Genomic DNA, 27,398 nt, shown 5'->3' on the forward strand with positions numbered 1-27,398 from the left:
ATACAGTTTAGAAATGACAAAAGGGTTAATAATAAACACACAAAATAAATTTCTATTTATTTTTATTTATTCTAATTAATTTTATTAAAATAATTTACGTATTTTATTATTAACACTTTTTATTAACAGTTGGTTTCATTATAATTATTTGTTGCGTTATTATTTAAAATATTAATTTTTAAAGTATTAATAAAATTATTTAAATATTTTGCACTACATAATGGTGTGTTAATTGGCAACGTACGATGAAATTTTCTGTGATCAATAATGAACGCCTGTTTACGATTATCGTATTCAGTACATTGTATTAAACGATGTCCCCATAATATTTCATTTGATAAATATGATGTACGCATTTGTGATGTTTGTGATGTTGATTCAGAGCAACCAGTTAATACTACTATTATTTCAAATCTATAACAGGAATTTAAAAAAATTTATAGGCTTATAATTCTTCTTCATAATTCTTTGATCGATAATCTTTGAGTTTATTAAAAAGGACCACGGAATTTTAACATTAAGATGACAGCGTATCGAGTAAAAACAAGTAACACATATTTTTTAGACTCAGCTGATTTTTTTATAGAATGAAAAGACAAAAGATGTAGCTTTGCACACCACAACGTGCAAAGTTCGGATTCTCGGATAGCTATATACAAGAATAGAGTAGTTATTTTAAACGTCTGTAGGTGCGGAGGAAAATTCACAAGTTAAATGGTTCTGATTAAGCACAAAACGTAATAAACTGTCAGTAATTAGTAGTAATTAAGAAAACAGTTTGAGCATTGTTTGAGATTACATTAGTTAAAAGTTTAGGTACATGTTTATAGTTTTCTATTATTAAAAAGGAAAAATGGTACAAATTCGAAATAAGTTCTTATAATTATAATTGCATATGACCTACAATGGTGGCCAAATACAGAGCTCACCCGGGACGCCTCTCTGGATAGGACCGGCCTTGTCTATCAGCAGACCCAATCCAACCATATACAAAGGAACTATGGAATAAACATAAGGGTGAAACAGTGTCCCCAGTATCTTATATATATATGGTTTTTCACCGTTAAGATATGACCCTTCTTACCACAACGTACCCGGCTGAGTTTCGATCATGACAATGACTAAAATGATAAAGTTAGGATTTATTAGCGTCTATTCTAAATTTCTTCACTTTAATCGAAAATCCAAAGAGATATCGCTTGCCCTCCCGAATTTATGTATGCGAAGATGAATTATACATTGGCATAATCAATTTAATAATAATGACCCGGTCAATTTAAACATTCGAAAATACAAAAATTCGCGCCCGACGTAATTTTGGTAGGATTTTTCAAAACACCATCATAATTGAAATCTAATAAGTCCTCATCGATCCGATACCTGGAAAATAATTTACGCGGGGTAAATTGGCACATAAACGGGTTTTTTTGCGTTTTTCAGCAAAACGGAAAGTTTTTTCATAAAATTAGCTCAGGCAAAGATTGTGGATCAAATAATTAAATATAAAAAATGTCCCAATACTTTTTTCCCTAGGAGCCACCGTTTCTCAGACATTACGATTCAAAAATTTGAAAGGATAATCGTCATACGCACACGCTTCCACGCCACCTCATGGTCACAGATTTCTGCTCTTTAAGTTATTTCGAAAATTCATCAGCTCTTTCAGTCCTGCATTGATAAGTGTCTTCATACCACGTTCAACAGTAACAATTTCACTCTCAGTTAAAATTTTAGCACATAAACAATATTCTAACAAAAACGCGTTAATATCACTTGTGGGAGGTTTTTTTTAACTAAACGGTTTTTTTAGCTAAACCCACTATCTCAAGTGTACTAAGCGCGTTTTTTTTAACGTGATTTCCCCAGGAACCCAGGTGAAATTGTTACCGTTGAACGTGGTATGAAGACATTAATCAATGCAAGTACTGAAAGAACTGATGAAATTTCAAAATATCTTAAAGGGCAGAATTTTGTGACCATACATGTGGAGTACCGTAAAAATTATACTCGTAAGTGTTCTATTGCTGCAGCTATTAAACGACAACATGAAGTCCTCCTCGTACTAGAGCACGTGTAAGTGTATCAGCTTTTTTTTTGTAAAAAAACTATGCTTATTTTGCGGCAAGGAATTGAATTAAGAGTATAAGAAAAGAAGGGCTACTTAGGTTAAACTCGGTCATCAAAAAGATGAAACTGCGAATCTGGTAATAGAAGAAATATTCACTTACATTGAAAATAGCGATGACTGTCAGTTCACGCTAAGTGCACTACCAGGAAGGTTTTGTGGAAACGTGAACATATTATGACCATTACAACTCTTTCAACTTTTTGAATCGTAATATCTACGAAACGGTGGCTCATAGAAAAAAAAATATGGTGACATTTTTCATATTTAGTTTTCTCATCTACAATTTTTGTCTGCGTTAATTTTATATTAAAACTTACCGTTTTGCTGAAAAACGCAAAAAACCTTTTTTTTACCATTGACCCCGCGTAATTTTTTTTCCACAAATCGGATCGATGAGGACTTTTTAGATATCATTTATAATGGTGTTTTGAATAATTCTACCAAAATTCAACCGGGTGCTAATTTTTTGTTTTTTCACTCATATATTTGGTTTATTTTGACCGGATTATAATACTAATAATAATAATAATGAGAATAATAATATATTAGTAGGAAACCTTTTTGTTAATAAATCCTTTGCTGACATATCATATAAAGGACTATTTTCATCAATTATATGTACAATTGTTAATGGCCAGATCAATAAACCATGCGACTCAATTTTCATATCAATCATATAATTTTTTAATAATTCATTTTCTTGTGTTTTATGTGTACGGATAAAATATGCTTGAATCTTCGTACCAATAATATGTGAGTGATTTATATCCCATACACGAAACATAAAACATAATTTTCCATCACGTTGGGAAATCTAAAACATAAAAATTAAACAATTTAGAAAATAAAAAATCACCATTTGCGTAGACCGGATTAATAAAGGTAAGTTTTTGAATACAGAAAAATGATGTTTTAAATTGTTGCTCCAGTGTCGAAGTTATTCGTTCAGTTTTGGTTTTCGTATTTCGAGGATGTTAATTTTCATAAACATCCTCGAAGTTGTTCATATATTACCATTAAATTTGTTTTTCCATTCGGTGATAATATAATCAACTCTTTTCGAGAAATTAGAAATTTGAAGTGGCTTAGCCAGATTTGCAGTCAGTGCAGTGCGTATAGGAAATTTAGGAGAAACTTTTTTATAAGTTTTTTGTATATTCGACAATCCTGTTAAGGAATAGAGTCTTCCTGCCGATTTTAATTGGAACGTTTTTACAGGTCACTTTATAGACATATTACAGATGTAATGTTTCGCCATTTATATGGTTGTTAATTATATGCTATTTATAGTGATTACGTACGAATAAATAATTTAGGTTGGCTATATTTGGATGTATTATTTTTGGTTTGTTTTAGCAAATAAAGCAAAACTTTTTTGTAAATATCAAATAAAATACCTTTGGATAAATATTTGCTGTGTAGCTGAATGTAATTTAGTAAATAATATTTTATTTGAATTTCTACAATTCGTACGAATACATAGAATTTCTTCAGGTAGAACAAAAACAAAAAAGGAACGGGAAATAAAGAAACCGAGGGCAGAAAAATTTAGATGACTAAACTGGGAATTTCGACAACAATACACGAGACGAATGAGAGTTTTTTCAATTCATTATACAAAGATAACAAGTATAAATTTACAAAAAAAAAAAAAACATTTATTCAAAATTACAAATATCAACAACACAGGAGATCAATCGTTTTTAAATAACGAAAGGAATCAGCTATTTTTAAAAAACAAAAGCACGCTTAAAATACAATAATACAAAATTTCTACAAAATAAATTAATATATTAGTACATTCTATAATTTATAATTTTTTTATTCAATGAAAAGGATAAGTTGAGTGACCTGATAAATAATTCATTTTTTTACAACCGCAGCGCTGAGATCATAAAAATACTTTCGGATAACTCAAACAGAAATTTGAACTCATCGTAGTACATAAAAAGATGTTATGGTTGGTGGTAAGCCATGTTTTAAAATATACAAAGCGACTTATTCAATTTTAAAACATGCTGATGGTATATTATATAGCAATGAAATTTTTTTCAAGATAACATCCTTTTTGTAGTCAAGAATGTCTCGCCTACAAAATTACATTAAAAATGGTAACTGCCTATATTAAGTTGAAATTATTTTACAGTTAATTTGTAAAAAAACTAATTCTAAATATAAAGCGCAAAAGAGCCTTGAATCAACAGTTTCGGCGTTGTGTTGATAAACTAAGAATCCTAGGTAAACTCATACAGAATAATTTGAATAGAAAATTTTCGTAAAATAACTTGGTTGACTATTGGATATAGGTCCGCGACAGAGCGTAGTTTTTTTCTTTTTAGAAAAGCTGAAAATTTCATAGATTTATTTAAGCATTACGACCTCAACCGTGAATTATTCTGGTAGAATCTTTGGCCTTTAGAGACTGTCAAAGAGGGTCCGCCTGTCTGTAGTTTGAACAAATTTCAGAAAGGTGAGACCCGGTTTTAACTTAAATATTACAAAATATACTCTTTGTGAGGTTGTTTGCAATAGAAGTGGGGGCGGGGTTTAGAAAGTCCGTAACGTAAAATATGTCTGCCTCATCAGGAAACAGATTTCAGAGTGGTTGAACATCTGCTCACTTGAAGCATTATGTATAAAAATCACAAAAACCCACCCTTCTATCTAGGGTAAGAAAAACCAAATCTTGACTTTTATCGGTTTTATGTGTTTGTTTGAGAAAATCAAGGAGGATGAAATCATTTTCAACTTATTTTCGAAAGAAAGATTGTCATCTTATTTAGGGTAAAACAGGTGTAAAAATAGGCTATAAAACAAATGTTTTTCTAGGACTCATTTCAGAAGGATTTGAAATGTTTACGGTGACATTTTGTATATATTGTGTATGTCCACTTTCCTCAAGGGCAAAACAGGAGAAAAACAACGCCTTCTACGTATTTCACATAAATCAATGGGCTGTTAAAAAGCACCCCCAGGCGGTTCATATTAATGAACCAATATCGATATCGAACCATATATCGATGGTGAGAGGAAAATATTGAAACAATTATTGATATAAGATATCAAAGACACTAAAACGATCAATTTGTCTTACACGGCTAATATTACTGAGTCGATATCGATATTATCGATATATCTTTTTATATATATGGGAAACCTTTTTAAGACTTAAAACTTGAGACTGTATTGACTGTTTCTGTGGAAGAGGAGGGGTATACAAAAATTGGAGCAATCGATATTCTGATAACATCCGAAGTATAAATCTGCTTGTAAAAGATTTTCTGTACAAGTACAATTGAAAAATGTGGTACACACATTTGGCAAAATCAAATACCTCTGGCTCCGGGTATATTAAGTGCGCAGTCTTAAGAATATTATTTGTTGTTGTTTTGTGAAAATAATATAATAAAAAAATGAGATAATTTGATTATAAAATAAAGAGACTAACTAACTATAACTTAAACCAATTAAATTACTTTATAGTCTTGTGAAAGCCCCTTCCATATCATAAAATGACACCTACTACTTTAAATGACTAATATTGGTAATTTAAATGATTATTTTTCAATTTTTTCCTCAACCATATCTTTTAAATTAGGTCTCAGATCGAAAATTGGTAAATAACTTTTTCCTTCGGTTTTATGAGCTTATTCAGGAAATCAAACGTTCTGCAGTAGTTTATAGAACACTCTGTATATAAAATAATTAATAATTTAGATTTGGACACCCTATACGAGACTAAGGACACCCTATAGGGTGTCCAAAAATTACTGAAGCAAACAGAAACTAAAAATCTTTTTCAGAACTCCTATGCGGTACTTTGATCTTACGGTTAATGTCTCGTTAATTATATTTTTTAATTTTAAAAAGTTCTTGACTGATATTATCAATATTAAATTTATCACATAGTTCCTCTTTGGTATTATGGTATTATTTTTTGGACCACCATTGGCCCTTGCTAATACTTATTGTAGTAAATGAAGCATCTGAGGTTGCAATTCTGAAGTACAATATGCTTCTTTATAAAACCCAGCTCAAAATTTTCTTATGAGTGTATAGAACAAAATCATAATATTATTATTATTATTTTTTTTTTTTTGGTATCCTAATATTGTATTATCAGTTCCTAAAGGAACCATAAATAGGTCTGATGAATAGATACCATGAACCGTAACTACCCACTGAAAGTCACCTAATCGAGTTTATAGTATGTAAACTATTTACGTAAATCTAAATCTTAAATTTAGAACACTTTGTCTATTTAGTCTATTTACTCTTTCACCATTGTCTAAGAGACTGATTATTTCAACATTTTGGTGCCTTTCAAGGCGAGTCAAGTAACTTTCACTGAACAAAATCATATTGAGTAGCAATAGTGCTATCGCCATGCGCACACGTGAGTGTCTCTAAAAGTTCCATCAATCTAATTTTACTGAAACATCACGGAATTTGAGAAAACAAAGAGTATTTTTTGTCTTTTGATACGCCTTTCAATCACTTGTATCTCAAAAACTGTGAGGTTTAGGAAAAAAGTTCAAGAGACATTATAGTTCAAAATATAAGGTCCAAAGGTTGTTTTCTCAAATTTTTCAGCAGCTTGATTGATCTACACACTCATTCGAAAATTTTGAGCTGGGTAAAAAATCATATTCCATTTCAAAATTGTAACATTTTGGTCTAAATCTGGCATCATTTCTTATGTTGTAGATATGAGATTTTAATCGTAAAGACAGCAGAAAGACTTGTGAAATAGTTAAATAACATAAAAGCTTGCTAAAAATAATTTTTATAAGAAGAAAATAATCTTTTTTTTAATAATAATATCTCAAAAGGTAATAAATTTATTTAAAACTGAACTAAAGAGAAGTATTTACTCATTTTCATACACTTTAATTTTAATTATTGTTAAATGTTTATTAAAAGTGTTTATTATTTAATAAAGTTTATATTATTAATATCAAGTAGTAATAATATAAAATAACATATACAACACAAGTCGTAGTACATATAAACCATACATAGAAGGTACATTATACATAGTCATAGACATACACTACTTTGTGTTTTAAATCAATTTTAATACTTTATAATTATTAATATTACGTTTACAGTTTGTTTTTTAAAACATTTAAATGCATTTCTGTAATCATTGTCATGTCCCTAACAGAATGAGATTAGCAGCACATAACGGACCTTATGCCTTAATTAGGTCTCAATTAGTTGCTTTAGGTTTTAATATAAAATTTAATAATCTTTTTATACCATGTCTCTATCTATACATATAAAAATGAAAACCTATTTCTCCTGGCCACGCTATAACTTGAGAACTGATGGAACAATTTTGCTAATTCTTTTTTGGTTTTACTCCAATCATCTTTCACCTCTGAATCTAGTGGGTTTCACTTTGGAATCTAACGGAGTAAATGAATTTGTGTACAAACCTTTATTTTGATGGTACAAATATTGTCTCAAAAATCACATATGGTCACGCGTTCGTAGATTTCAAGGTCAAATGTCGCGAAAATCATTTTTTGTGCATATCTCGTCTCTTTTACCTTCAAGCGTAGTAACATTTATTGTAAAAGTTGTATAGGATACAATGTTCTACAAATTTTGGCTGAAACTTTTTTTAATACTTAAGTAATTATTTTATAACTTATATTTATAAATATTGACCCAGTCCTTAATTTCAAAAGCGGTTCAACGCACAAAATAATTTTCAGTAAAATTTGTAGAAAATTTTAACCTTTACAACTTTTATAATAAATGTTAATGCGATTGAAGGCAAAAGAAATGAGATATTCACAAAAAACTGATTTTCGCGACCTTTGACTTTGAATATCTAAGGAGACGCACACGTGACCATTTGTGACTTTTGTGACAACATTTATACTGTCAAAATAAACATGTACACATATTCAGCTTATTCCGTTAGATTTTGAGGTTAACCACTTTTTTTGACTAAGATGATCGAGTTATTTGTTAATTATTGTCAGAAAAAGGTTCTTATGAAAGAAAAAATTCGAAAGTTGAGCGGAACATTCGAAAATTTAAGACAAAATATTAAATTCAATAAATGGTGCAAGCGCTTATAAATAATGCATTATATTATCTTACTGTACACTTATGTATTTCTTTGCGCTCCCACCATATTTATCTATAATTATGAACAAATATTTGAATAGTATTGCGGTAGTATTTATTATTATCCATGCATTGTGTATTGGTTTTCATTTTAGCCAAATGAAAAGCAGCGAGCTAAGCATAGTATAGCTATTATTGAATTGGAACTGCAGGTTAATAAAGATCAATAATCGCTGATCAATAGTTATATATTAAATAAATTGTAAGTGAAACAAAGTTCATTTAGTATATAGTACGAACAAAATTTTGGTATAGGAGTTTATAAAATTCATTTCTGGTTGTTCACCCGTCTGTCCGTCGCTTGCGTGTGAACACGATAAGTCAAAAACGAAAAGACATATCAAGCTGAAATTTTTTTATAGCTTGCTTAGGACGTAAAAAATGAGGTCGAGGTCGTAAATAAACAACATAAGTCAATTGCTTGACCATCTTATAAACCACTCGAGAGAGCCAAAGTTTAAATGTAAAAAATATTCGTACAAAAAAATTACTTTTATAATTTTTGTTTGAAACATTTTTTCGTATATATATTTATTCGTGGTTAGGTTTATTAGGTTAGAGCATTAAATAGTGTGTATACACGTATCAATACATAGTAAAAAACAAAGTCCCTTAACGCTATTTATACCTGTCATGTCGGTATGTATGCTAAGATCTTTAAAACTACCCAACGGAATTTGATGCGGTTTTTTCTAATAGGGATTATAGTTGAAAGTTGAAAGTAACGGAATGGAAATTATACAAAATCCTCGTTCAATTAATTTTATCAGAGCATATTTAATACGATGCGTAAATTTGAAAATAATAAAAATTTGCAGCACTGACTTTTTGTCCGAAAAATGAATGAAAATTGTCATTTTTGTCACAGCATTGTAAATTGAATTGTGATTTTGAACCAAAAGACCTTTTTCACCTTATTTTTTCTCTTTTTTAAATGAAAGAAAATGTCTTGATAAATGGGCTAATTTTTTCCCCCGATTTTTTTGGAGCCATATGACCGATAAAACAGACACTGAAAATCATTAAAATTCAAATTGGCGAAAACGATCCGAAAACACACGAAGTTACACGAAGGTTGGTTTGACGTCATTTAAAGTTGATAATAATGATATATTAATACGACTGTTGACACTGTTTTATTGTCATTGCTTGTAGGATTGACATCACTGATCACGTGTGCGGTGGAGCCAAAAAAAAAATAGATTTAAATTATTTCAAATATTGTGACTTTTTTACAAGTTTTTTCATAATATTTTTATTGTTAAAAAAGCGTAATTTTTGAGTTACAGGCTCTACTCGACCTATATTTTCATAAAAAATCAACAAACAGCATTTCTGTTTTTCATGAAAAAGGTCTCTTTTTTTTCTTTTTTTTTTTCAAAAATGGAAAGCTTTAAAACAAAACTGTTTTTATTTTTTCATGGTAATATTATAGATACAGACAGATTTAAATGAACTTTTCAAAAGGGAAACGAAACGACCGACAAAAAAAAAATTTACGTAAATCATCGTTGTGGCGTAATATTGTAAATTGAATACTATAATTACACAGTATACAATTATTAATTAACATTATAACGTTACACGATTATACGACCATTTTTTATCGGACGTTTTCGTTTCTCTTTTGAAAAGTTCTTTTAAAACTGCCTGTAACTTTAAAATTATTACGAACAAATAAAAACAGTTTTGTTATAAAACTTATATATATATATGATCTTTCTATTTTTATCAAAGAAAAAAAAAAATTTAATTCAAAATCCCAATTCAATTTACAAAATGTGACAAAACTAACATTTTTCAATTTTCCATTCGTTTGTCGGATAAAAAGTCAAAACTGAAAATTTTTATTATTTTCAAATTTACAAATCCTAGTATTATTGATGTAATAAAATTAATTGTTAGAGGATTGACGTTACTTTCAATAGTGTGGTGAGAAAAAAGCGGGCAAACAATTTTATTGTCATCATAGCTCTGCTACTTGCGACGCTAATGAATTGTACTACATTTCATTTGGAAGATATTTTTGCGTACTTTAAAAAAAATTCTTTCAGTTTTCACTAACTAATTTTAAATTTTTAATTATTAAACAAGGTTATACGTAGCGATGGGCAAGAGCAAGTTTCGATTTTGCAATAAGACTCTTGCAATAGTTCATTTCAGCACCAACAAAAATTTAAATTCATTCTTCAAAATTTGATATTTTAATCCCTTAGCCTAGAATTTGTAACTTCAAGATTCAAATTTCAGGATTTTTAATTTCTAAATATTAGGAGTCTGAAATTCTAGATGCAGAATATTATCAAGGAAATCTTCATTTTTAATTCTAATGTCTGTCTTATTTTATGGTCCTTTGATCCATTAAATAAAAAGACTATGGGAAGGTATCTAAGAAAATTCAAACCTTTTATAATAGCTAAAAGTAGCCCGAACAAATTTTATAGTAGTTACAACCTAATGCAATAACCTTAATATAATAAATAAATTTGCCCTTGAATATTTACGTACTTGATTCTGCATCCAAATAAAGATAATCCCGGTGAAAAAACTTCACTTGGATTATTTAAGCAGATTTTCTTTTGACAGACGGATGTTTTTTGTCTTTTTTATCTGGTCCATTTTCTTTAGTTTCCACACACAAATATAAATTTTTATCAATTTTTGCATTGTTGACGCATCGATTTCAAGGTGAAACGATAATCGCCTGGCAGCACGAGCAAGAGGACAATTTTTAATAATAACAGAGTCTTTTTAATCTTGGTTGTCAATTAAATGCTTAGTTTTCACTCAATAATCTCTTTATATGTTTGAATATATAATTTGAGTAACGTTTAATAGGTATATTATTTTAGTACATATATTATGGAGAGTAGAGATATTATATATGTATAATATATTATAACCATAAAAGGCAATCATTAAATTCAGTCAAAAAGATATTATATTATCTGTTTTTGCAGAACACATATACATATATACAAAAGTACTCATTTATTCAAAAATAAAGAATTTAAAATAACGATCATGATACACACAAGGTCCGTTTTTAAAGTCAGCTCTCAAACAAGTGAAAACAAACAATTGACTGAGTTAATTGTTGAAATACCATGCATAGTCAGTGTTGATTTCTTTATCACATTACACATACAAACATGTGACACATACATAACTGTTAATCAAGTATAGTACATATTATAAAATTTTCGCCTAATTGGCGCCCTCACGGGTAAACAGTGATGTTTACGAAAAAATGTTTCAAACAAAAGTTGTTTAATTTTTGATAAGGAACATTTTTTACATTTAAAATTTTATTCTATCTCTAACAGTTTACAAGATGGGTCCCACGGGCCCAAGACCCAATTGACCTATGACGCTCATTTACGAACTTGACCTCACTTTTTACATCCTGAGTACGCTGTAAAAATTTCAGCTCGATATCTTTTTTCGTTTTTGAGTTATCGTGTCCACAGACGGACTAACGTAAATGGACTAATTAGGTGATTTTATCAACACCTATGACAAAATTTTTTTCCTAGCATCATTATTTTTAAGCGTTACAAACTTAGGACTAAACTTAATATACTATGTATATTTCATATATACATGGTATAAAAAGGTGATGGGCACGGCACAGCAACCGAAAATCGGTCAAATGCGAATCGGAGTATAAATCGCTCATGATCGATATAGAGCATTCCTAAAGGAGATGTTTACAAAATATATGACGCCCTGACCAAGATTTTGTACCTACAGTGTATTTTTAAATTAATAAACCTGTAAAATTATAGTTTTATCGCTCACAAAAATTACAAAAGAAAATGTTTCATTGTTTACACATCACAGTGTCACATTTAGAATCTAAACTACAGAACCAATTCTAATGAAATTTTTACAACTTCAAATTAAATTACCAGTATACATTTTACATTAAATAATTTTATTTAGGTTCTTTACTTAAATAACAAATTCAAGCTTTCGTTTTGTCGAGAAATTTTTTCGTGTTTTGATAATATCATCGATTTCCAGATGTTTAGGAAAGCAAGCCCGAATAATTTTTCCTGTCCCATTGAAGCATACAACCAAAATTTTACCCTGTGAAGTGTAGAAAACGATCTTCCTGCGGTAGCTACGCTGGCCGGAATGGTTCAATGAGATGAGCCACTGACTCTGGTATGGAAAAATTATTTTCACATTCTCTTTTCCATTTGGCCATCCAGAGTCGGTATTTATTTATAGTAGAGTGAAATTACGCCTTGTGTATGGATTAAAAGTTCGAGCAGTGAAACTTTGGGGTTTTTCTTTTCACATCAAAAAAAGTATTTTTTGAAATTTTTTACTTTCCCGGAGTGGTGCAACATGTTTAAAAAACAAAATTGCGTCAAAAATGAAATTTTTTTCAGAAATTTTATCATTTTTATTTTATATTCGCAAAAGGAAGTATCGGTGCATATCCAAATTTGGTAGGTTTGTAGTCCATGTTAAGAACTACTCCTCATAATTTTTTGGTGGGGTTTCGCCCCTTCCCCTCCCAGTTATATATATATGTATACATACATATGGTAAAACAGTTCATTTGACTATAACTTGAAAAATATTCGATTGATTTTAATGAAACTAATATCAATAGTAGGTTTTATTACTTACAACTTTCGGTTAAAATTTTAGCGAAATCCGTTAAATAGTTCGGCCAAAATTTCCAATTTAGGGAATTGTTTAAAATGGCTGCCATTTTATGCCATTTTGTCCTACGAGGTTAAATTTTTTTTTAAAAATTAGCATTTTTTATTATCTTTCGATTTTATAATAAGTGGCTTACCCGTAAAATGACTCCTTGATCCATATTTTTGCGAAAAACGGAAAATTTAACACTTTCTGGAAATAATTGTTTGGGGGGGGGGTGTATGGACTGGCTTTGGGGGGTGTTTTTTGCTTTGGCATGAGAAAACTATTTTTAAAAGAGGTCTATATGGTTTAAAGCAAAATTTTTAAGTTTTAACCCCCGCGCTGTAAGGGCGAAGGGGTGTATGAAATAAATGTATCTTAAAAGATTTTAAAAAGAGGTCAAAATAGTTTAAAATGCTAAAGTAACCCAAAATTTTAGATGCTTTTATTAATATAGCACTTTTTACAACATCCACCCCTTCCCCTCCCGCTTTCATATTTTTTGCAAATTCAAAATTTTTATGACGTATAAAGGGGTTTTTGGGGTCGCTGATCTCGAATTTTGCAATAGATTATCAAAAACAATTGTAATATTTTTAGGGGGTGTACTTATTTGGGCTAAAAGTTCGAGATCAGCGACCCCCAAAACCCCTTTATACGTCATAAAAATTTTGAATTTGCAAAAAATATGAAAGCGGGAGGGGAAGGGGTGGATGTTGTAAAAAGTGCTATATTAATAAAAACATCTAAAATTTTGGGTTACTTTAGCATTTTAAACTATTTTGACCTCTTTTTAAAATCTTTTAAGATACATTTATTTCATACACCCCTTCGCCCTTACAGCGCGGGGGTTAAAACTTAAAAATTTTGCTTTAAACCATATAGACCTCTTTTAAAAATAGTTTTCTCATGCCAAAGCAAAAAACACCCCCCAAAGCCAGTCCATACACCCCCCCCCAAACAATTATTTCCAGAAAGTGTTAAATTTTCCGTTTTTCGCAAAAATATGGATCAAGGAGTCATTTTACGGGTAAGCCACTTATTATTAAATCGAAAGATAATAAAAAATGCTACAATTTAAAAAAATTTTAACCTCGTAGGACAAAATGGCATAAAATGGCAGCCATTTTAAACAATTCCCTAAATTGGAAATTTTGGCCGAACTATTTAACGGATTTCGCTAAAATTTTAACCGAAAGTTGTACGTAATAAAACCTACTATTGATATTAGTTTCATTAAAATCAATCGAATATTTTTCAAGTTATAGTCAAATGAACTGTTTTACCATATGTATGTATACATATATATATAACTGGGAGGGGAAGGGACGAAACCCCACCAAAAAATTATGAGGAGTAGTTCTTAACATGGACTACAAACCTACCAAATTTGGATATGCACCGATGCCTCCTTTTGCGAATATAAAATAAAAATGATAAAATTTCTGAAAAAAATTTCATTTTTGACGCCATTTTGTTTTTTAAACATGTTGCACCACTCCGGGAAAGTAAAAAATTTCAAAAAATACTTATTTTGATGTGAAAAGAAAAACCCCAAAGTTTCGCTGCTCGAACTTTTAATCCATATAACAGCCTTTTTTTGCTTAGATTTACTCCAGTATTATAATAGTTGAAAGGTTTAGTATGAAATTAGGAACAATAGACTAACTATTTAAAGCGATTCATTGTTTTTTATTTTTATTTTATTAAACTATATGTCTATTTAGGCAGAGGCATGCCCATCATGCTCATATGGGTGGAACCGCCACTGTCTACCATATTAGCTTGGTTTATTTTCCTGACGTGGGCTTAGACCAGCTCGTGTAGGAGAATTGACAACTCAACAATGAGAAAAAATATACTCAAACAGTTCTTTGAGATATTTTATCAAATTGCATTGAATTAATAAATGGTTAGAAGAATTGGTTGATAAAAGTATTTCTATAATCCCATAGATTGTAAAGAGTAACGAACTGGAGGAAGTCTTCATTACACATAGTAGAAATTTCATATTGGAGATGAGGAGAGTAAAAAAAGTAGGCTCGAAGGCCCTACTCGGGACACATAACATTACAGCCAGTTTTTTGAGCCCGGGCTGTATGCCAGTATTCTCCACTGTTGCGTTGCTTTAGAATTGATGTTAAGTTGAATAAAAATCAATCAAGAAATTACTAGAAAAAAGTACATGTGGGGCGGTGGATTTTGAAGAGAGATCTTCGTGTTTGCTTTGCTTTTAGAAGAATTTGGTAGTGAATATGGAGAGCAAGTAGAAGGAGTTTACCTCGCTTAGAAGGAGTTTATACTTGTGAAATGTTGATGCAACAAACAAAATTTTGGTATAGATGTTCATGAAATCACCTAATTAGTCAATTTCTGATTGTCTGTCTGTCTGTGTGTCGCGGACTAGATAACTCGAAAACCAAAAAGGATATCAAGCTGAAAATCTAAAAGCGAGCTCAGGATGTAAAAAGTGAGGTTGAGTTCGTAATTGAGCAACAATGATTAATTGGGTCTGTGGTATGTAGGTATGATCTATCTTGTAGACCGTTAGATACAGAACAAAAGTCTGCATGTAAAAAATGTTCCTTGTAAAGAAATAAACCAGTTTTGTTTTAAACATTTTTTTGTAAACATCATTGTTTACTCTTAGGGTGCAAATTAGGCTAGAAACATTATATAGCGTGTATACAGCAGGTATTGCATATATTTCAAATGAATACGTTACAAATATTATGTATGTGTTTGTTTGTTTATAGCACATATCCACTGAGGTAGTGAGAAAAAATACTCTTATTACTTTATGTGTAAGAGTGGCTATCTTTCTTTACTTACATGACGTAAAAAGCAAACGATTGCGTAATCAACATTTGATATTTCAAATTAAATTTATGTAATTGATTCAATATTTTTTGCATTAACATGTACCAAAATACATACAAACATACATACAGAAGCACATATATACCTTTTATACATATTAAATATATAAAGTTTTAATAGCCCAAGTAAAATAAAATCATCTTTTCACTTTGACGTAAAAAACATGATGAATTTTGTTATAAATTGTACCTAACTGATTCAAAGCCGACAACTCAGTTCGTACGCGGAGATATTTTTTAGTACTAAATACTATAGTACTAGACTTCATAGTATTTAAGTTCGTGTTAAAATCCAGAGAGTTTCTGAACGATTCAATGATAAAGCCCTAAGCATGCTATCGAGAAGCAAAAACTTTGGTCGGGTAGAAGAAAAATTTCTAAGAAAGATAGAATTTTTTGCATTTTTCCAACTGGTTCAGAACATAATATAAGCTGTAGAGAATAAAAAAACCTATCGAATGACAGATTCTGAATACAATTTCGTTGATAATTCGAGAAATTTCATCGAAAATCGTCGTTTTTTGTTTGTGAACGGGTCAATTTTTATTAAAATTATTTGTAATTCAAAAAAAGTTTTACCGCTGCCGAGCAGAAAATGAGCATTTATGAAAAATAAAAATTGCGCCTTTTATTTTTATAATTTTTAGAAAAAAGCTTTTTTTTTAAATCGACTATTGATCACGATTGGAATAGCCTATGAAAGCGATCCAGATCTTTATATGCGGCAGGGAAAATTTTTTTTATCATTTAATAACCTCAACTTAAACGAAAAAATCAGGATGATTTCCAAGCCTAAAACTAAAATCATCCAGCCTATGCCATTGGATAGATTTTTATACTCTATACCACTTTTTCATTTAACTTCGTTTTGTAGATGACTTTTTCTTATTAATGCGAAAAACCGTTTTTGACTTTTCCGGAATTTTTTAGTAGATGTTTTATATCGGCTGGAAAAATGCAAATCTTTCTTAGAATTTTTTCTTTTAGATAGCATTGATTCTATTTAATTTTGCGCATTCCCTGTAGGATTTGCAACCTACTATTCTCACTACTTAATACAACTACTTTAGTACTGGTATATCATAACTATTTACTTCTTCGTGGACCCTACTTTCAATCTTATTAATAAATTTAAGCTCAATCAAATTTTACCTGAAAAATTGAAAACTCACCCCTTTGCAACTTCAGGGATGAAAATTTTTCAACTATTATTCACTTTTGAGTTAGCTGAGCCCAATATATTGACAGAGGCATTGTAGAGGCATCAAAATTATAATAAATCATACGTTTTATTTAAAATATGACCTATTTTTAATTGTTTACATATAAATGGTATATTAAATGTAAAATTAAGATTATTTAAAAATAAACTTAACTTTTGGCATTAGAAGTTGTGAAAATACGAGAGAAGTGGCATAAATAACACGTTTTAAATATAAATTAACATCATAACTTATTTAAATATGTTAGAAAATAATATTAAATTTTCAATGTAAGGAATATATATAATACATATATAAACTTAACAAGTGATGTATTTATTTAAAATATATTTTGGATCGCAGAGAACCCCTGTAAACACTTAAGAATTTCAGCGTGCCAGTTACACCTATCAAAACTCCCTAATAATTTTAATTATTAATTAATGTTATTAAAGGGAATTTGATCTGATTTTTATGATTTGAGGGAAATTTTTATTTCTTTTATGTTTAATTTTAAACAAGTGAAAACAAACAATGACTGAGTTAATTGTTGAAATACCATGTATAGACAGTGTTGATTACTCTGTCACATTACACATACAAATTTGCGCATAATTTGCGCTCTCACGGGTAAACAGTGATGTTTACGAAAAAATATTTTAAACAAAAGTTGTTTATTTTTTTAAGGAACATTTTTTACATTTAAACATTTGTTCTATCTCTAACGGTTTACAAGATAGGTTCTACGGACTCAAGACCCAATTGACATATATTGCTCATTTACGAACTTGATCTCACCTTTTACGTCCTAAGCATACTATAAAAATTTCAGCTTGATATCTCTTTTCGTTTTTGAGTAATCTTGATGACAGGCAGACAGACAGACGACAGACAGGCAGACAACCGAAAATGGACTAATTAGATGATTTTATGAACACCTATACCAAAATTTTGTTCATAGTATCAATATTTTTAAGCGTTACAAACTTGGGACTTAACTTAGTATACCTTAATATATATTACATATATACATGGTATAAAAAGAAAGAATTGCCTATAGTGTTACTACTTTTTCCAATTCTAGAATTTTTTTCTTTTTGGTATTATTTATGTAAATTTGATTGGCTTCGGAATGTCAATAAAGATGATTATTATTACATAGACATACATGTGCATCCATACAATTAATTATATAAATAAAGTAGCTTGTCGTTACTATGCAAACTCCCTGAAATAGAAATCATTCACGGGATGAATACATTATTTTTCAATTACAACAACACAAGAAAGGCTTGATAAAGGCTACGTATGCAACGACAAATGCTATTTTATTATTTTTTTCGACAAGTTAAATCTAATTGCTGAATGGAGATATCGTAGCACGTATATCTTGCCAAATAAACGCTGTCCCAAAAAAATGTATACACTCTTTTTATGTTTGTGGTATTTATAAATATTATGATGCAGAAAAATTTTAAATTCCAAAACAATGTGAAAGAGTGTTGGAAACAGCCATTAATCGAAAGTATTCAGATTGTTGGCCATTATGGTCTAGGTACGAGTGATAATACTGATCAATGAAAATCAAAATTTTCCTAATCGTTTTAATTGGTATTTGGGCACATTCATTTTCAATGACTGCTTTTATCTTACTGATTGTGCCTGGCCTTATTCTTTAAACATTGTGCTTGGAATGCCCCCACAGAAAAAAAAGGGATTTCTTGTGTGCAGCCGCCAGATTAATGTGGTCTTTCGAAATAAATTTTCATGGTACTTTGGATTTTTTTTCTTCTATAAACTAGTCTCACAAATAAATAATTTTGAATACCGTTGAAACTCCACCAGGGTATACATTTTTGGGGAACTCTGTATTCGAACGGTTAAAAATAAATGATTTTGCTTAATATATAAAATAATAATAGAAAAATTTCTCCGTGTACTAGTCATTCGCAGAACAGTATTATTACTATTTGTGCCAGTCTTGCCTGCTACCTTGATTGCTTCGAATATTAAAATGATTTTATTACGTGATAGAAATTTTATTATTACTTCTCGAATAATTTTTATGTTAGTTTTATATGTCTTTTTTTTCGTTCTTATGCGTGCGATGATTACTTTTGCTTTCATGATTTTTTGAACGCTAAATTTTATGTGTGTTCGTATGTATGTATGTGTGTATGTGCTTTTAAAAATGTGGATAGATAGATATAGATTGGCAAACTCTTTGAACAGTTTTATGTAAATGATTTTAGAATAAGTATATTATGTTATGTAAAAGGAAGGACTATATACAATCAGTCATATGATGGATGATCCGATTTAAAATAAAATTTGGTATAAAGATAATCCTGTGATATCTGATTAGTGTATCGTACAGCTTTTTATTCTTGTATATCGAGAAAGTCTTTAGGGATGGATTTTGAATTATAAAATATTGAGCTATGCGCTATTCGCTCCGTACATGAGTTTTATTGGAGGCGTTTTTAAAATATAAGTCTATGGATTGTATATATTTATTCGTTGAAAATTCAATTCATTGAAAATTGGCATTGAATGTTAATCTACATTTAAACAAGTGAAAACAAACAATTGACTAAGTTAATTGTTGAAATACCATGTATAGACTGTGTTGATTACACTGTCACATTACACATACATACATGTCACACATACATAACTGATATTTTCTCATAATTTGCGCTCTTACGGGTAAACAGTGATGTTTATGAAAATATGTTTTAAACAAAAGTCGTTTATTTTTTATAAGAAACGTTTTTTACATTTAAACTTTTGTTCTATCTCTAACAGTTTACAAGATGGGTCCTACGGACCCAAGACCCAATTGACCTATGTTGCTCATTTACGAACCCGACCTCACTTTTTACGTTCTCAGCAAGCTATAAAAATTTCAGCTTCGTTTTTGAGTAATCGTGATGACAGACGGACAGACGACAGACGACAGACAGACATCCGGAAATGGACTAATTAGGTGATTTCATGAACACCTATACCAAAATTTTGTTCATAGCATCAATATTGTTACAAACTTGGGACTAAACTAGGTATACCTTGGTATATTTCATACACATGGTATAAAAGTAGGATTTATGGAATAGCCTTTTGTGCAAGAGTAAATCGGTTGGATAAAAAATTCTAATGATTTATCATGATATGTAGATAACAAAACACATAATTATTTTTCATAAAAAATATGGAATATTTGTTTTTATAAAATGGTTTTAGTAAAATTACACATTCAGTCACATGACAGCAAAACCCAATCAGAAAGTATTGCTTCACGCCACGGCAAACACAATGTAAATAACATTAAATTTTTATAGAACGAAGCAGGTTAGTTGATTACAAGTGCTTAAACTTGCATACAAAAAAATGATTGTATGCCAAATGGTGATGTCATTCAAGACGCCATGACACTCTACATTGATTTCGAAGTAACGAATTGGTTTTTGTAAATGCAAAATATATAATGCAAATAATTGAAAATTTTCTATTTTGTATCATATTTTCATAACTTCTAATGCAACAAGTAAAATTATTTGTTATTTTTTTAATAAATTTAATTTGATATTTACCATTTACATGTAAACAATTAAAAATTAGACAAATTATAAATAAAATGCATGATTTATTGCATATTTTATAAGATAACAACGCTACGGTCGATTTAGTTGTCCCCTCCACCTACTAGGACTCTTTGCTAAAACAATCAATTTTTCAACAAAATTTGTGATTATCTCTTCGTACAGACTTTATATATGCGTATTTTGTACTCGCATGTGTTGATCAGCCGGGTAACTTTTTTGAAATATTCTAGGCCTAATGATTTTTGAGCAATTCATATATGAAACTACTCAATATATATTTACGGGTGCTTAAAATGAAATTTTTCGTGGGAAACTTTGCATCGAATTTTTTTGCGGTTTCAATAATTTCTTTGCTTAGTATAAGGAATTAACTTTGCTTAATAAAAGAACATAAGAACGAGGATCAAAACATGTAAAACTCACTGTCTTCCCAGCTATTTTTTACGATATTAAAAAATTCTCTCAACATAATAAAAAGAAAAAAAAAGTTTTCTTTTTAGGAAAAAGGAAAGGAATGTTTTTGGAAGAAAAAATAGGGCCACTTCATTTTGATTTCAAGGTATTAATTTTGACGTAAATTGTCAAAAGTGGGAACTTAGGTATAATGCATTTTTTTAACCCGTCAGCACTCACATCAATCGTTCGGTAATATTTAGTCTCATAACGAGAGATTTGCTCACGCGTTTTGCACTTGTGTCAAATATTTCGCGCGTTAAATATTCTTTAACTTTGTATATGATAACCTCTACATAATCTTATATAACTTTATTTTTTAATTCACTAGCTATAATTAAAATAAGTTGATTGAATATTTTGAAATGCAGCAGAGCATATTTCTATCCCAAGTATTTTTATTTACTGAGTACCACTTATATTAAACTAACGAAAGTACACGAACAGCCCCAAAAATTTCCGACGTTAACATTTTTTGCTTACACCTTTAATCTCGTAACCAGAGAAACTGAAGAACTTTAAAATATAAAAAAAATTCCTTTTAAAATTGTAGAAATATAAGAAGAAAAATAGATTAAATTATAAGAAGAACCATATATACTATTTGAAAACTAAAAATTATTTATGTTTTAAATCGTGAGCATAAGGTTCATATCGCGAGTGCTGACGGCTTGAAGTTTACAAAATCAAAACCTGAGAGTTAAAATACAATTTTACATTCCAATTTATAATTTACTGTCTTTGTTTATGGAGCTATTTAAATTTTATCATAAGAAGAATTTGATGAATGCTTTAAACACATGTAAACCCACAAAATGAATTGAGGTATAGTTTAAACGTACAAGAAAGTATAAAAGGAAAGGTTCACAACTGCAATTCTACTTCTAAATGTATAATTCCAACATAACTAGACTAATGAACTTTACTTTGTACAATATAATAAAAAATAATTGTTTTAGGCCAATAACCGGGTATTTTTTTTCTGCAATTTACTGCAGAAATTTTTTTCGTTTCGGAACATATTAAGGTGTATCCTTCGAGTGTAAATCCAAATTGGCGGGACGCAGGGGCGTACAACAAAAATGGTAGGGATCATTTTCATACAGAATAACATTTTCTATAACTTTTATTAGAAATTTTTTTCGGTATACTGCATAGGTTTTTATTTATACCGCTCCAAATTTTTCAAAGGCGATAAAAATTTCTGCAGTAAATTGCATTATGAAACTGCTTTTTTTATTCTGGCTATTAGTTAGGCCAAATATCGAATATTTCTGTCTGCAATTTGCTGCAGAAATTTTTTTCATATTGGAATATATTTAGGGGTATCCTCCGAGTGTAAAACCTTATTGGCGGGGCGGAGATGTGTGAGCTTCGGCCGCCATCTTGGATAACACGTTTTACCAAATATTTCGTGAACCGAGCATCACACAACAAAAATGGTAGGGATCTTTTTCATAGAGAATAACATTTTCTATAAATTTTATTGGAGATTTTTTTCTGTATAATTGAAGGGGTTTTATTGATACTGACCCAAATTTTTCTTAATATGGTTATTACTAAATATATAGTTAACTGGTACATGAAAAATGGCATAAACAAATTTTTAGAAAATATAATTTCCAATAAATTTTGTTCGAAACTTTTTGTCGTAACATTCGTGGTTTAAGAGCTATAGGCCATTAGCCAGTTTTTTTTTCTACAATTTACTGCAAAAATATCAGGTTAGTGGCCTATGGCTCTTAAACTACGAATATTCGGATGTTTATTGGAAATTTGGTGTTATTCAAATTTGCTTATAACCATTTTTAATATACCGTGAACCGTTAACTATATATTAAGCAATAACCGTATTAAGAAAAGTTTGGAGCGGTATAAATAAAAACCTATGCATTACACAGAAAAAAGTTTCGAATAAAAGTTATAGAAAATGTTATTCTGTATGACAATGATCTCTATCATTTTTGTTATACGATGTCCTGTTCACGAGATATTTGATAAAACGTGTTTTCCAAGATGGCGGCTGAAGCGCACGCTCCTGCGTCCCGCCAATTTGGATTTACGCTCGGAGGACGCCTAAATATGCTCCAATAGGAAAAAAATTCTGCAGTAAATTGCATTATGAAACTACTTTTTTTGCTCTGGCTATTGTGGTATTTTTGAACAAAATTTTAAGGTTTTCAATTCCATGGTTTCACAATTTTAATCACGACTCATAATTTTTGTACGAGTATCTAGAACAAAGTCATATTAATAAGCAAAGAACTAGTTCATTTTCTAATTCAGCTGAAAAATCATGAAATTTGAGAAAACTAAATACCTTCTCTATCAAATTTTTTATTTAAAAATGAAATTAATAGTTTAGACTATTCTTAGAACTTTGTTTACTTTCATTTTCGCCTTAATTCAGCGTTTTCATTAAAATAAAGCGTAAAGCGCTGCGCTTTAATATCAAAAATGCTTCTTAAAAATGTTGAGGTAAGGCAAAATATACCAAGTGACAAAAAGTGTTTCGAATAGAAGTTTTTAATCGTTTTTAAATCAAATATGTCAGAATATCGTATGAGTCGTCAATTTTTTTGATTACAAAATTTTATCTTAATAAAATCTGCAACTATCTCGCTTATATCTCCAAAACGATGAAGTGAAATGAAAAAAGTTAATGGGACGAAAATTGTTTAAAATGTTCCAAAATATGAAAAAAAGTATGTTTCTAATATTTGATCGAAACTAATCAAAGGTTTTCTGGATAAACAGAGGCACAAATGTTCCATTATTTTGTATTTGCAAAATATATTTTCCAGAATGGTATACAGGGAGGGTCATTTTAATCTGTAATTGACGTGTCTATATTAACACTCGTTTTGTAGTTCATCAACTAAAAATAACTTAAACAAAAATTGCTGGGTTTGATGGGGGAATCATGTTCTGATATCAGATTTGACCCAGTTCTTTGGAATTCTTTAATTAAATTTAGATTCTAAACGGTAAGAGATAGAATAACACTTTAAATTAGAAAGGTAATCCTCATAAAAAATATTTTTCATTTAAGGTAGTACTATCGGTAATAGACTTGGCATTCAGAATTTAATGAAACTTAGCATAGCTGTCCATTATTATATCATAATTAAACAGTTAAATTTTTAGAGGCCTTCAGAGAACTGAAAATCTGAACGTCCAGTTTTGTGAAATAAAATAAAATGTGTGATTTTCCATAAGGATCAATGTTAAAATATCTTTAAAATATCTTTTTTTCAGTTCTCTTAAGGCCCCTAAAAGTTTAACTGGTTAATTTTGATATATTAATGGACAGCATCTATTACCGCTAGTACTACCCTAAACTGTTTTTTCGAAAATCGTCAGCTTTCGAAAGAAATACGACTTAAACTTATGTCATAATGGCATTTATTCGAAAGCTAGAAGTTATCATGGGCAATAGAGGACATTCGCGTGTGTCCATGACTTTGAACTACCACTATCGATAAACTTGAAAATATATGAAACGCTATGAAAGCTAACATTCGTTATTCGAAAAAATGTAAAAAAAAATGTTAGTTTTTTTATGAGGATCAACTTTCTAATTTAAAGTTTATCTCTTAGAACCGTTTAGAATCAAAATTGGTTGTTAAAGCAAGTAGAAGAACCAAGTCCAAGGTGATATCAGAACATGATGTCCGCCATCAAATTCTACAGAATTGTTTAAGTTATTTTTTGATTTGTTAAATACAAAACGATCTATTAGCCATTATAGATTAGGTTAGGTTACATTGGCTGTCTACGAAGGACACACTTAGCTCCTCAATTTCAGAGACTAAGTGCACCTCCTCCATGCATATACCATTCACTACACCAGCCCATCACAACTATTAATTAAACTAATTTTGTTGCGACGGCAGGAATCGAGCCCGCTACCCTAAGCATACCGAGGGTGGAATTGATTTTTCGCCTTAACCAACTGAGCTAATAGGGCGATCCATAATAGATTAAAATGGCCCACTCTGTACGTTTCCATGCTTCTACTTTCTATTTCGTCGTATTTCTACTTTCTAGAGGTGGAAAGTCCAAGATGATTGGCATTAAAGTATACTTACCACAGCATATTTACTAAATATTCGTGTTCGACTGTATTTAATTGGACGTATCATTTTTGCATATACAGCACCTAAAAATGCTCCATTTATCAAAATTGATGTTAACATTTGCAAACATAATATTAATATCGCATCAAAGCAGTAATGCGTAACATTACGATTTCCAAAACCAATTGTAGTCTGAAAAATATTTAAAAGCCATAATATAAATAATTTTTGTTTCAAATTTATTATTGGTTGAACATACAGGCTGGGCCAAAAGCCTCTACCCATCTTTGTATTGTATTCAATCAGATAATGGGTAGTGACTTTTGGCCCACTCTGTACTACACAATAGTTATTTTTTGAAAGGTTCCACTCAACAAAAACATACCTACGTAGACGCATCATTTTAGATAAAAAAAGGCTAAAGTGAAGAATTTTTATGTACCTTAACCTATCGGGAGTTTTTTTTTTAAATGTTCAGGAAGGTCTATATATCAAAATCTACATCTAACTTCTTGCCGCTAGAAAGTTTGGCCATTGCTATGGGTCAGAAAAGCCCATTATTATAATAAGTGATTTTTGAAAATTTCAAAACCTTGAAAATATGCAACAAAATGTGCCAGAAAGGTACATTTGGGGGCTTTCGAGATCGCTGATCACTATTCTGAAGTCAGAATTTCGATATACTGCTACCCTCTTCCTGATGTAATTCACCCCGCTGGTCCAAATTGAATATTTACAGAAAATTGCAGTGTTATGTCAACGAAGGGTGAAAACCCCAAAATTGGGGGGAGTATATTCCCATTATAACTTCGGAATCGTGATCAGTGACCCCAAAAAACCCCGGGTATACTTTTTTGGCCCATTTTGTCGAATATTTACAGAATCCTGCTGTTTTGGACCAGCGGTGGCGAATAACCCCAGAAGAGGGGAGTACATCTACATTGTAACTTCGAAATTATTATCAGTGACCCCAAAGACCCCTGAGTATACTTTTTTGATCCATTTTGAATATTTACAGAATATTGCAATTTTGCACCAGCGAGGTAAATTACCCCAACAGGGGGAGATTTTATCGAAATTCTGATTTCGGAATAGTGAGAGACCTAGAAAACTCCCGAGTATACGTTTCTGGCCCATATTTTCAAGGTTTTTAAATTTTCAAAAATCACTTTTTATAATAATGGGCTTTTTTGGTCCATAGCAATGGCCAAACTTTCTAGCGGCAAGAAGTTAGATGTAGACTTTGATATATGGACCTTCCTGATCATTTAAAAAAAAAAAAAAAATGGTTCGATATTCTGAAGTACAAAAAAATTATCTATGAAATGCTAAAATGACACGACTAATACCTACATTTAATAATTTGTTTAGAAAATATTTGAAACATGTCTGTATATTATTTAATATATATAGTTAAAAGTATTTTCAATGTTAGTTTTAAAGGTTTAATAGGTAATCAAAATTATTGAAATATATTTCATTTTATAGCGAATGAAATAAATAGCATTCCGTTTATAAAGTATTTCAGGCATGTAGGTAAGTCGTCAAGGTAGGCCTGTTAATTACGTTGACTCGCTGTAACATTTTAGTTTAATTTCTTTTCAGTTTGGTTAGGTTGCTGGCTAATTACTTCATGGAGACCCTCCCGATCGAAAATTTGAAACCAATTGTTTTGTTTTGTATTATAAAACAACCGCTTTTAACAAAAACAGAGCACAGCAAGCATCTATTGTGCCGTAGTTTTTTCTTTATGCCACGTTTTATTTTGCGGAAAGGGATTGAAAAAGTCATCCCTTAGCAAGCGTCTAAAATAGACGCTTGAATAAGGAACTTTAGTAAATAATTTCAAGTTACTATCTTTAAATATTGGATTTAAGAAACATTCCTAACCTACTACTTGTGAGAAGAATAACTATTATTCTGAATTGTAAATATTATACACCGAATGAACTTGAAGAAAAGGCTTAGTAACATTGACATTATAGCAAGCGTTGATCTATATTTGTTTATAAAACTATTTACTTCGGGTTTCCATATATAAATTTTCATAGCCTTTGGTACTACCTAAGGAGTGAAGTTTTCAAAAATACGTTCAAAGAGAACGCCTACATCGCGAAATAAGTAATTGTGTTAAATTTGAAGGCAATCGGTTTCAAATAAAAAGTGTAGCAGTGTCCTCGAACACACCCGACCTAGCTCTTCGGTTTGTGAGAATTCGATCTATTTCAACATAAAAATATTTGTAG

The 27,398-nt window shown here is 30.2% G+C and overlaps 1 protein-coding gene across 1 annotated transcript in view; it reads right to left on the reverse strand.

Moving 5' to 3' along the window:
• Window positions 1–176: 176 nt before the first annotated feature.
• LOC123300798 (inward rectifier potassium channel 2-like) overlaps window positions 177–27,398 on the reverse strand; it is a gene marked incomplete at its 3' end in the record, with an annotated part of 62,931 nt that continues 35,709 nt past the window's right edge. The window contains exons 4-6 of the mRNA XM_044883450.1: window positions 25,165–25,344; window positions 2,686–2,942; window positions 177–414 (exon numbers count right to left, since the gene is read on the reverse strand). Coding sequence (XP_044739385.1) covers window positions 177–414; window positions 2,686–2,942; window positions 25,165–25,344 — 675 coding nt within the window. The remainder of the gene's footprint in view (window positions 415–2,685; window positions 2,943–25,164; window positions 25,345–27,398) is intronic.

Source organism: Chrysoperla carnea, chromosome 5 (assembly GCF_905475395.1).
Source record: "Chrysoperla carnea chromosome 5, inChrCarn1.1, whole genome shotgun sequence".
Classification (NCBI taxonomy): domain Eukaryota; kingdom Metazoa; phylum Arthropoda; class Insecta; order Neuroptera; family Chrysopidae; genus Chrysoperla; species Chrysoperla carnea.